The sequence below is a fragment of the Ranitomeya variabilis genome, chromosome 5 (assembly GCF_051348905.1).
Source record: "Ranitomeya variabilis isolate aRanVar5 chromosome 5, aRanVar5.hap1, whole genome shotgun sequence".
Taxonomy (NCBI): domain Eukaryota; kingdom Metazoa; phylum Chordata; class Amphibia; order Anura; family Dendrobatidae; genus Ranitomeya; species Ranitomeya variabilis.
The window spans coordinates 349764202-349777577 of NC_135236.1; the positions used below are offsets into that span (position 1 = coordinate 349764202).

Sequence of the window (13376 nt, forward strand, 5' to 3'; positions counted from 1 at the left end):
AATCAACTGTTTTTTATAAAGATCTAAAATTAATATTATCCAGAATTAAAGGGTGGTCAGAAACTGAAGGTGAATTTCACACTAAATGTCTATTTCTTTAAATAATTAAATCACTATTGTAATATACTTCAAATAAAAATTTTCTATGATTCCAGCTCTACTCTAACTTCCTGTCTGCTTGTGTTTTTTTTTTAACTTCTAGTGACATTTGTTTGAGAACCAGAGTGCATTTTGGGGTACTCACACGGGACATCATCAGGTGGCAGAAGCTGCGATCACTGCCACAGCTGTTTTCCCCACCTTGAAATGAACCATCATCTGTTTCAGAGACTGAACTAGTCCCTGCCGGGTCAACACTTTTCTTTAGAGCCGGCAAGGGAGCGCACTGTCATTGTGCCTTCAAAGGAATATAGAAAAGGGAGCTCATATTCATTTTTAAAAAAAAGAATAAAAAAAAATATGGGATATACTTACCCTCCGACGGCCCGCAGCTTTCAGCGGTGCAAGCGGCGGCCTCCGTTCCTAAGGATGCATTGAGCAAAGGACCTTCAATGACGTCACGGTCACAAGACTGGTCACGCGACGTCATTAAAGGTCCTTTGCTCAATGCATCCTTAGGAAAGGAGGCCGCTGCTTGCACCGCTGAGAGCCGGGGGCCGTCGGAGGGTAAGTTTTTCCCATATTTTTTATTCTTTTTTTTTACTTGAATAAGGATCCCAGGGCCTGAAGGAGAGTCTCCTCTCCTCCAGACCCTGGGAACTATCCGGACCGCACACGCCGTATAAGATGACCCCCGTCTTATACGGCGAGTATATCCCAAACTTCATATTTTATATGGAAAAGTTGAGAAAGGAGAAAATGAAGGTAACACAAGATGAGTACAACATAAGTAATCAGAAGTAGAGCAATTCTTAGAAAAATTGTCATCACTTGTCAACCATATATCATCGTAAAATTGTAATTGCTACTAAGTAACATTTTGAAAAGGATTTTTCCCTATTCAGATAGCAAATCTTCCACTGCACCTTTGCCTTATTACTATCATAGTCAAGAAGCTGGGATTTAGGTCAAATGTAGTCGTATAATTTATGGTGATTGCACCCTGCAATGTATCCTTAGGAGACCTCTGTCGTGCTAGTATACTTAGGTAGGCCTTTGCAGAATAAATTAAACCGTGTAGTAAACATCTATTTACAATGGGACCTTAAAATAGGCATATACCACAGTAAGCCTATAAAATGTCTCACTATATGGTTAAACTATTTTCTGTGAAAATTATATATCAGAGAATCTTCCAGATAAGAGTGTACAGGGGAGATATTTCGTTAAAGGGAACCACTCCAGAAATGCTAATTAGTGGAATACTCAGGGAAGACGTGGAGACACTTTTGACTTAATGGCAGGTCCTCTGACTTACTGGAGCCGCAGCAACTATGAGGAAATAGTTAAGTAATATCCCCACTTGCTTCCAGCCAGCAGGGCAGTGCAGAGAGCTGTTAACGTCACTGTCCACTACACAGGGGGCTGTTATCACTCCCCCCCACACTGACTGACAGCCTGCTCTGTAGCTGTGTGTGCTGTGTGTTTGCAGGGCAGGCTGTCAGGCAATGGGACAGGGAGTGAGAACAGCACGGTCACTGTAGCAGCTGCCCCTGGAAGCTGGCTATACATAATTTACCACTACTTTACTGCAGTTATCCCTATCTGTTGGTAAGTAGGAGTTCTGGAGGTGACAGGTTCCAGGAACCATTCTCACAAAACAAAATACACTGTGTTATGCCTACTACAGTGCCTGAGAAGACAGTGCATGGCATAAGGATCCTCTCTGAGCCAGTCTTGGAATCATTAGGTCATGGATAATGGCCACCTCTGGCTTTATGCTATGCATAATATAGGCAATATACAGTCATGGACCGAAGTGTTGGCACCCTTGAAATTGTTCCAGACATGGAAGTATTTCTCCCAGGAAATTATTGCAGTTATATAATGTTTTGCTATACACATGTTTGTTTCCTTTGTGTGTATTGGAACACCACAAAAAAAAAAAAGAGGAACAATTTGTGTGAAATGATGTCCAATTTGCCTTTTTTCTCTGTTTTATTTGTGTTGTTCCAATAGGATCTAAGCATAACTATAACAACATGTGTAATTGCAATAATTCTCTGAGAGAAATACTTCATTTTCTGGAGCAATTTCAAGGGTGCCAACACTTTCAGCCATGACTGTATTTTGCCCACAGTGAAGCATAATATTTAGAGATATTTAATAGATTTATACTGTCATTTTTAATGGCCAATTTACGTTTGAGTCCAACAGGAAGACAGATCGGACAGGTTCCATAGACAAAAAACAGGGAGATGTACCTCATTTCAAGGGCAGTTTGTTCCAAAGTTTCCCCATCACAATTCCACACGCTGTTCAGATGGTGGCACCCACAAGAGGGGTGGTCTGTGCAAATCTGAGCAAAGTTCTTTTTGCCGATAATGTCCAAATCTGTGCTTTCAGCATCTTCCTCTTCAAAGTGTTTTGGAGTAAACTGAAAACTCTTTATTCGATAAACATCCACAAATGGAAAATCAAACTATAAAAATAAACAAAGGAGTAAAATGTTGTTAGAGGTATGTGACGCAAATGACAAATCAAAAAGACCACAAACCCAGGATCATGACTTGTGTCCCTGTGCCATATGCAGGTACATTTTCAGGATTATGTAATAAACAGATTGACCCGTTTCAAATATTGCTTATTGTGTACAAGTGACATTTTCTGCTGCAAATCAATGGCATCAGCTACATGTTATTTAAGGGATGCCAAGTGTGGTTTTAGAAGCTGGAAAAATAAACCTGACCTAAGGAGGCGTCTTCCAAATACTGTCACATTCATATACTGTGGGCCCAACTCAGGAAACTATTCTCACCTAGTTTCTGGCATAAAACACCTTTAAGTGCAGCTGTGTTGGGGGCAGGATGAGGTGTGGCAAATCCCATTAGACCCTTCCGAATGTGAGGCCATGTGTCTGCAGAGCCATATGGTACTGTGCAAGAGATGTGTATGCTTGCTTGTAGTACTAGACTGACTGCATGTTGTAGGCAGCGAATATCTTGGTAATGTGCAGGCGGCAGAGCCTGCGTGCGTGACGTGCAGGCGGCAGAGCCCGTGGGCGTGACGTGCAGGTGGCAGAGCCCGTGGGCGTGACGTGCAGGCCGCAGAGGCCGTGGGCGTGACGCGCAGACGGCAGAACTCGTGGGCGTGTTGCGCAGGCGGCAGAGCCCGTGGGCGTGCTGCGCAGGCGGCAGAGCCCGTGGGCGTGCCGCGCAGGCAGCGGAGCCCGTGTGAGTGACGCGCAGGCAGCGGAGCCCGTGTGAGTGACGCGCAGGCGGCGGAGCCCGTGTGCGTGACGTGCAGGCGGCGGAGCCCGTGTACGTGACGTGCAGGCGGCAGAGCCCGTGTACGTGACGTGCAGGCGGCAGAGCCCGTGTGCGTGACGTGCAGGCGGCAGAGCCCGTGTGCGTGACGTGCAGGCGGCAGAGCCCGTGTACGTGACGTGCAGGCGGCAGAGCCCGTGTGCGTGACGTGCAGGCGGCAGAGCCCGTGTGCGTGACGTGCAGGCGGCAGAGCCCGTGTGCGTGACGTGCAAGCAGCCAAGCCTGTGTGGATAATGTGCAGGTAGCGGAACATTTAAAGGAATCTGTAGGTAGATGAGCCCTGTAGGCTCTGTGTGTTGGCAGATGGCACCCAGACCCAGCTTTGGGCAGAGGAAGGTGGGGTATGTAGCAAAGACAGGAAGACCTGGGTTAAATCCTAGCACTGCAGGTCTTAAAGGGACTCAGTTTGAACAGTCATATTGTGCTGACAAAGTTCTACCACTTAGTGCTTCACGGCGAGGCCAATCATTTAATGACACCTCCCCATTTGCTTGTTTTCCCTCAATCTCCACCTCCACTCTTCTCCGACAGCTCTGGTTTCCTAAAGCCAGAGAAGGGTGAGGATGGATGAAAAACTAACATAAGGGAAGGTGGATTTAAATGACTGGCCGTGCCATGGTGCACCGAGCGCCTGTAATTGGCTTGAAGAGTCATTCTGTGCTGACAGAGTCAATTTAATTAGATGCCCCTCACTAGCTTTAACAAAAAAAAAAAAAAAACAGTACCTGTGTTCACCTTGATGTGTCAGTCTGCTGAATGAAGTTGAGTGTGCTGAAACTGGCGATTGTCCAGCCAAAATGTGAGCTGTAGCTGTGTGAGAGACATGCCAGAGTCTCTCTCTGGAGACTGCATGGGTCAGGTGGAAAAGCTGAGCAGAATGTGTGTTGGAGCTGCAGAGAACGTACAGAAGCTGCAATCTGTTCAGTGTGAACGGTGTTTGGAGATGAATACTTCTGTTTGCCATGAGAAAATGCTGGAGCTCAGGTTCAAGGGGATATCGAGAATGGTGGGATTGTGCCTCTTCTGTGTATGAAGGAGAAAGGACTGTAATCTGTTTGGCTGAGCCCGCACTGACATGTTTGTGTCCTGCTAAATTAACTCTATATTTGCTGTGATACTTTTGTATCAACCACATCCATCAGAATATCTCAGCGAAATCTCCTCAGTGCCTGGATCCCCTTCCCTGACGCACCTCAAGCTCACTAGACATCTTTGAGCTTGTTTCAGAAGAAGAAGTTTCCAAGCTCCTCCCTTCTGCTCGGCCTACAACCTGCAACAGTGACCCCATTCCTTCACATATCCTGCAGTCTCTCTCACCAGTGGTCACCACTCACCTGACAAATATTTAACCTCTCTCTTTCTTCAGGTATCTTTCCCTCCTCATTTAAACATGCCATCATAACACTTTTACTTAAAAAGCCATCTAAACTCCTGGAACGCTTGGTCCACTCCCGTCTAATCCGCTATCTCTCGGATAACTCTCTTCTTGACCCCTTACAATCTGGTTTCCGCTCTTTACACTCCACTGAAACTGCCATCACTAAAGTCTCTAATGATCTAATAACAGCTAAATCCAAAGGTCATTGCCCTCTGCTGATTCTCCTGGATCTCTCTGCTGCATTTGACACTGTGGATCACCAGCTCCTCCTCACTATGCTCCGCTCTATAGGCCTCAAGGACACAGCCCTCTCCTGGTTCTCCTCCTACCTCTCTGACCGCTCCTTCACTGTATCTTTTGCCGGCTCCTCTTCCTCTCCTCGTCCCCTTACTATCGGGGTTCCGCAAGGCTCAGTCCTAGGCCCCCTCCTCTTCTCTATTTACACGGCCCCTATTGGACAAACAATCAGCAGATTTGGGTTCCAGTATCATCTCTATGCTGATGACACCCAGTTATACACTTCTTCCCCTGACATCACTCCTACCCTAATTCAAAATACCAAGGATTGTCTGTCTGCTGTCTCTAACATCATGTCCTCCCTCTACCTGAAACTAAATATCTCTAAAACGGAACTTCTTGTGTTTCTCCCTTCTACTAACCTCGCTCTACCCAACATGGAAATTACCCTGAAGGGTTCAACCATAACTCCCAAGCAGCATGCCCGCTGTCTTGGGGTCATATTCGACACCGAACTTTCCTTCACTCCCTATATCCGATCACTCACTCGCTCTTGTCACCTGCATCTTAAAAACATCTCCAGAATCCGACCTTTTCTCACCGTTGAAACTGCTAAGACTCTTACTGTCGCCCTTATTCATTCCCGTCTGGACTACTGCAACTCTCTTCTGATCGGTCTCCCTCTTACCAAACTTTCTCCTTTCCAATCCATCTTGAATCGTCCTTCTCTCACTCCCCGCACCCCTCCTCACACCAGCCGCCTCACCACGTTATGTCCATATCGTTGTAATGATGAATAAAGGACATTGAATCACAGCAGATTCCGGGTGAGTGCCACATCTATTTATTCTTGGATACTTTGCTATGATCTTTTGTTGAGCACCTCCCGTGCACTGCTGGCAATACACGTGCTGCATGAGTCCTAATAAGAATTCCATGCTTACCATTGAACCGGCTGTCGCAATACCGCCTGGTGCCGTTCATTCCTGAACTTTTTCTGCGAGTGTCATTTCTGTCCAGCCGCTTCACGGATGCCACCATCTTGTGCCAGTCATTACACTGGCTACCCATTCGCTACAGGGTCCAGTATAAACTCATCTCTCTCACCCACAAAGCTCTCCACAGTAATGCACCACTTTATATCTCCTCTCTCATCTCTGTCTATCACCCTACACGTGCCCTCCGTTCTACAAATGACCTAAGACTAAGGGTACCGTCACACAGTGGCATTTTCATCGCTACGACGGCACGATTTGTGACGTAGCAGCGTCGTATAATTATCGCTCCAGCGTCGTAGACTGCGGTCACACGTTGCAATACACAGCGCTGGAGCGATAATTTCATGACGTATTTGCGATGTAGAAGCCGTTGGTTACTGTGCGCACATCGTATACAACCTGTGTCACATGATGCAATCATGCCGCCACAGCGGGACACTAGACGACGAAAGAAAGTTTCAAACGATCTGCTACGACGTACGATTCTCAGCGGGGATCCGGATCGCAGTAGCGTGTCAGACACAACGATATCGTAAATGCATCGCTGGAACGTCACAAATCGTGCCGTCGTAGCGATGAAAATGCCACTGTGTGACGGTACCCTAACATCCCCTGTAATCCGAACCTCACACCTCTGTCTCCAAGACTTCTCTCGTGCTGCGCCAGCTCTCTGGAATGCACTTTCCCAGACGATCAGACTGATATCTAGCCCCGACCTATTCAAGCGCGCTTTGAAAACCCATCTCTTCAAACAAGCCTACCACATCAACTACTCAGTAAACTAACTTTGCCCTATTCCCTCCTTCCAAATATTACTCTGAATCTGCACCCTACTATTCATCTGTCTCCACACCCTCCATGCACACGATAACTGCACTTGATACTTGACTATTGCACTTAAACACACAGGCTGATGACTGAATCAAGCAGCTTTATATGAAAATCCCTATTTATTATAATTGCCAGACCTGAAATAACAAGCACTATTCACCTATTGTGTCCCCCCATTTCCTTGTAGTTTGTTAGCTTGCGAGCAGGGACCTCACTCCTAATGTCACTGTTTAAATTGTCTTAACTCATACCGAATTTATTGTCTGTACATATCCCCGCTTAATTGTAAAGTGCTGCGGAATATGTTGGTGCTATATAAATAAAAATTATTATTAACTATTATTTTGTGCGCAGAAATGGCTGTTTTTGGTTTTGAATCCCTTGGAGTTTTATGAAAACAATAAAACGGCACCTTTGGACCAAACCAGATTGCCTGTGTGAATGATACCTATCGGCTACCTGAGACAGTGAATTAGATAGGATATTGGCGGTTGAAGAATGGGATTTCCTGGGGCCATTATCTCTGACAATCTAGGGAGGAAGAAAGTTAGTAGCATAGGAGTTTGCACTACAAGGAAACTCTGCTACTCCTCAGTCACATGGGGCAACCTACTCTTGTTCCCAAGAAAAGAAGAAAACCAAAATTGCAAAGGACTGAATAATGATACTAAAAGGGGTGAAAAATAGAACCGGAAAGTTTTTTTTTGTTTTGCACTGATAAGTCAAGAGAATGATTGGGGTGACTGTTTCTAATACAAGCAAATCTTCACATAAGAGGTAGTCGAGACGGGAAGAAAAAACAAGACGACTACCAAATCAAACATATTTGAGGGCTGTTCCTCCTATAGAATATATTAATACGCTAAATGAATGAGAACCACCTGCTCCATATTGTGCTCTCTCGCTGTCCACTCTCAGTGGCTCAGCCTATAGTATGTACCGTAGGTGCAGACTAGATTTTTCCTTTTCTATAATGAATTACCTGATCGCTATTGCTGGTTGTATGTCTGATAAGGTGCAGAAGAAAATTTAATCTTGAGCATTTGCGAACTAAAATCAGATCAGCCGTTCCATCTGCCAAGTGAGCTGCTGGTGACAGGCCTCTCGGACTGCGCGGACAGGCACAACTCATGCTGGCCGCGTTAATAGCCATGAATTTTCCTTTGATTGTTGTCCAATCTTCTTGTTCTAAAACAGCAACAATTTTATATTTAATCAACAGACAATAAATTCACTCCACTAAAAATCAAAACTCATGTATTGCCAGTCAAGTTAAGAAAAAATTGGAATTTCAAATTTTTTTTTTACAACAATGCAGACATAACTACGGTATATTCCCATGTTCACAATCACTTATATTCTCATCTAATTTTTAAATTATGATGCAGGTATCAATGAATGTGTTAAAAATGGGGTTCGATATGCAAACCGTGATGTAGGCAGGTCCATTGAAGTCCATTAAAGTTACAGAAACAGCAATTAATTTACACGAATGGCAAATAGGACATAATTGGGAAATCTTCTCTTCAAATAAGAGGTGTCTCAGCTTCTTGGCTTCTTAAAGGGAATCTGTCACCAGATTTTTCCTGTGAAATCTGAGAGCACCATGATGTAGGAGCAGAAACCCTGATTACAGGGATGTGTCACTTACTGGGCTATGTGTTGCTCATTCAATACAATCAGTTTTATATCAGCAGATTATCACTACAGGACAAGCTGCCAGGTGCCTCCTAGTCTAGCCACACCCACAGGATTGATTACCAGCTCTCTGTCACTATACAATGTACACAAAACGCTGTGATGTGGGTGGGGTTAGACAGAGCTCAGCATCTGAGCTATGATAGAGCTGCAGCCGAAAAAACTGTGACTCTAAGGGTACCGTCACACAGTGCAATTTTGATCGCTACGACGGCACGATCCGTGACGTCGCAGCGATCGTATGATTATCGCTCCAGCGTCGTAGACTGCGGTCACACGTTGCAATCACGGCGCTGGAGCGATGCCGAAGTCCCCGGGTAACCAGGGTAAACATCGGGTAACTAAGCGCAGGGCCGCGCTTAGTAACCCGATGTTTACCGTGGTTACCAGCGTAAAAGTAAAAAAAACCAAACCGTATATGCTCACCATCTGATGTCCGTCCGGTCCCTTGCCGTCCGCTTCCTGCTCTGACAGATCCGGCCGTACAGTGAGAGCAGAGTGCAGCGGTGACGTCACCGCTGTGATCTGCTCTCACTTTCCGGCCGGCAGACAGTCAGAGCGGGAAGCGGACGGCAAGGGACCGGACGGACATCAGATGGTGAGCATGTACGGTTTGTTTTTTTTTACTTTTACGCTGGTAACCACGGTAAACATCGGGTTACTAAGCGCGGCCCTGCGCTTAGTTACCCGATGTTTACCCTGGTTACCAGCGAACGCATCGCTGGATCGCTGTCACACACAACGATCCAGCGATGTCAGCGGGTGATCAAGCGACGAAAGAAAGTTCCAAACGATCTGCTACGACGTACGATTCTCAGCAGGATCCCTGATCGCTGCTGCGTGGCAGACACTGCGATATCGTAAAGATATCGCTAGAACGTCACGAATCGTACCGTCGTAGCGATCAAAATTGCACTGTGTGACGGTACCCTTAGGCTACTTTCACACTAGCGTTAACTGCATTCCGTCACAATGCGTCGTTTTGCTGAAAAAACGCATCCTGCATAAGTGTTTGCAGGATGCGTTTTTTCGCCATTGATTAACATTAAGCGACGCATTGTGACGGATTGCCACATGTCGCACCCGTCGTGCGACGGATGCGTCGTGCAGTGGCGGACCGTGCGTCGTGCAGTGGCGCCCCCACCTCCCCGCGCTTCCCCGCACCTCACAATGGGGCAGCGGATGCGCTGGAAAAATGCATCCGCTGCCCCCGTTGTGCGGCAGCGTCGGGAACGTCGGCCGAGCCCGACGCTAGTGTGAAAGAAGCCTTATCACAACTGCTGCATCCAGTAAACCAAGTGGTACATTGCTGGAATCGGGGTCACTACCTCATGCTGCTGTCAGATTACACAGCAAAACCCGCTGAAGGATTCCCTTTAAATAGAGATCATTGATGTACATGTAAAGGTCAATAATGTGCACACGGGCCTGTCTGGATCTCACATGACAAATCCTTTTCTACTTAATCACCCTATGATCTGTCATTAGTTTGCATGCAGGCCAGTTTAGTTCACTAGAGTTCACATAGTGCTACTCTCTAACTCCATTTGTAAGGCAAATACGTAAGTCCCAGTTCAGTCAGGATTATTTTTGGATATAGTTTCTAAGCAAATCAATTTCAGAATCACCAAGCATGCCACTGCCATCTAGGCTGCCTGGGAGCTAATTAACTCCGTTATTGAGGCACTGACTCAAAGTAATTACTATAGTAAAAAAAATAGGTTTCTGGTTGTTTTCTGCTTACCTAAAACAAAAAGATAATGACAAGGAAAAAAAATAGTCAGTCAGGCAAAAGAATGACATTCACAGCTGATTGAATCCTGTTCACAGCTGATTTGGTGGGATGAAAGAGTACAGATCCATGTCCAGTCAAAGCTACTACATTCATGTCTACCCGGAGGTCACTGGAAACTTGTCATTGTTCTACATGTGTTTACAGGCTCTATAATGCTGAAAATCACTGGGAAGTACAAACACGAGAAAAACTATTTGGCTCGCAGGCCATGCCTCTAGAGACACTCACTGCATGATCCACGACAAGAATAGAAAGGTACAGACAAAATAATGAAACCATTATTTATACACTGTCGATAACGAATACAAAGACATTTAATTGTTGTTACGCCAAGGTATTAAACTAAGGCCAGATTATTGCTTTTATAGTGCAGAGAGATAGTAAGGTTTTAGTAATAATATACGTAATTCTGGACTTTCTATAGTCCTGAACTTTCATGTGTTTTTTTTTTCTTCAAATTGAGTGTTCCATCAGATGCCACATGTATGGAGCTTTTCTGTCCTAGGAGCACAGTACGAGGTCTAGGGAGAATTGCTTCTAATTGTGAAGACCGCCAGTGGTCATAGGGAGTCAATAGTCCAGGCAATGCTCCCTGGGAAAAGAGGTAGGCAAATGAACTCTCCTTCTGAAGAAAGAAGGCTGTCCCTTAAGTGCCACTTATTGGAAGTAGCCACCCTATCAGTCGATGTCTGACTTGTTTACAAGCCTTGCTGCATGTTTGAAGCCACCCAATACACCATAGATGGCTGTCAGCTGCCCGCCGAACCATTGTTTGGCCATCTCTGACATCTTTCACACACACACGCACGCACGCTCTGCCAAGCACTCTCGTGTTCTGTATGAGAGCCACTGCCAGACATCTCTGGCAGTGGCTTATCTCAGGGAAAACAAAGGATATACAGTCTACAAATCAAATTTGACAGATCCTTAACTCCCTGGAAAATGATCTGTACGTGGTCCCCATACATTTTAGACTGTCGGCCGAACCCGCCGATACGGAAGTGACAATGTGTATGGGGGCTTAAGAATACTAGACAGTTGATATCTCTTCTTTTTCCTTAGTCATGCTGCAAGGCTTGAATTTGAGCCCTGTGACTGAGAAATCAAGAACTGAAGCAGTATAGAATTATGAATAAATTAAAAACTAAAAAAAGGGAAAAAGGATATTTTGAGGGCAGACATTCACTAAAAGAATGAGAATACACAACTAGAAATGCCCTTTAGTATGTACTCTGACTGGTCATGCCTGACCCAATGGTGGTTTATCTTACTTTTGTGGCGCATTTGTGCAATTAATCACATTATACAAGGTTAGGCTTCTGAAGGACTACAAGAAAGCTCTATGAAATCTAGCTACTCAGCCCACAGAAAGTGCATCAGACATTTCTCTCCGTTCATCAGTCGTTAAGAGGAAATGAGAGGAAAATGAAGCAGGAGACAGCTCTGTTCACAGCACCTGAGTAAATAATAAGCAGATGAATAGGAAACATGGACTCTTCCCTCATCGCACTGTGACAGGACAGAAGTCACACAATCTACAATCAGCACACAGCATATAGAAAACTCTCCTATATGTTGATTCTGGCAGTTAGTTCACATTGAAGTTCCTGTGGGCAAGAAGCCCGAATGTCACTCATGCCAAACACTGAGCAACAGGACTATCTGCCAATCCCATAATTGTTTTTTGCTTCCCAAGACATCTGGAGAAATCAATCGAACAAATGCGCCAAATACGATAAACCCATTAGTCTTTGTTCATATTAACCTTGTCAGCGGCAGCAGAAGATGGGGTTAACAATCGCCCAGCATTTCTAGATAAACGGTTACAACGTACGCCATCGGTTGATAGCATGACATCACAAAGGTGAATAAACACGCTGAAAGCAATATTTTGTCCTTGCTTCCAGATGAGCTAATTATGTGACTTCCACCTGTGCTGTAATAAGAGATTTCAGACAATAATACAAGTCATTTACTGTCCATCTGTTATACAAAAAGGCCGACACTCGCTGTTCCCAATCACACAGCAGCTTGGTCACTCTCCTTCCTGCCCTGTATTTCATAGGAACACAGATGGGTTTTTGGTTTTAGTCCAGTTAAAAACATTGTGAAATTAAAATGAGTATTGTAATTATTGTAAAATTAAATCACCTATTCTATAAAATCGACACACCACCTTCAATACTCCAGATTTCACACTCTCTTCTACCAAAAGGTCTGCTAATGCCAGCCTAATTATGGACACGATTCACCTTCATTGTATTACAAGGCCCCCGAGCATAGGCGGTAGACACTGTGGCCACAATGAACAGCCAAAACCAGTCTGAGCAACCCGCTAGAATGCTTTTTACATGGCCAAAAAGATAGGAAATACGCACTTTAATTATAAGAGATGGTTAGGTACCATGTTTTTTTCCTACAATATCTTGACATATCATACATACAAAATGCCAACATATAAAAGGGGTTGTCTGGGCAAAATGAAATGGTAAATAAAAAAAATAACAAATGAGACTTTGCTCCCCTACCGGCACTACATGGTCTGCATTTACAATGGAAGGAAGAAATCACTGTTCAAGAGGCAGCAAGACTTATGCATCCTGTGATTGACTGCCATGGGGCTAACATCACACATAATGCGTTGTGCAAGTCACCTAGCAACAGCGGCCAATCACAGGCCATGCCAGTCCTGCTGCCGCCTGAAGTGGTTTGCCGAGCTGGAAATGAAATGGCATCCCTGATACAATTCAAATTGCCTCCCCTTCTCGTCATGTATCAAGACGGGCTGCAGACTGAAGACATAGAGCTCCTGAGACTTGGGTCTCAACTGACAAGAGCTATAGCACATATACCTCAGTAGGCTGGAAACAGGTCTGGGATATGCGAAGAAATATATCTATTCCTTGCGGAATTATGCTCTTCGATTACTTGCCAGTTGGACGCAGTCAGTCTCTATGCACTGCTATAAAGCTGTCAGACTGATGGAGAAGGATGATGATGCTAGAGATCTCCTT

At 45.0% G+C, this 13376-nt stretch overlaps 1 protein-coding gene across 2 annotated transcripts in view; it reads right to left on the reverse strand.

Annotated features, from left to right (window-relative positions):
• Positions 1-13376, reverse strand: part of CERK (ceramide kinase) — a 161522-nt gene that overhangs the window by 3851 nt on the left and 144295 nt on the right. For both annotated transcript variants that reach the window (XM_077264856.1, XM_077264855.1), the window contains 2 exons: positions 7852-8057; positions 2364-2581 (listed from right to left, as the gene is read on the reverse strand). In XM_077264856.1, coding sequence (XP_077120971.1) covers positions 2364-2581; positions 7852-8057 — 424 coding nt within the window. The remainder of the gene's footprint in view (positions 1-2363; positions 2582-7851; positions 8058-13376) is intronic.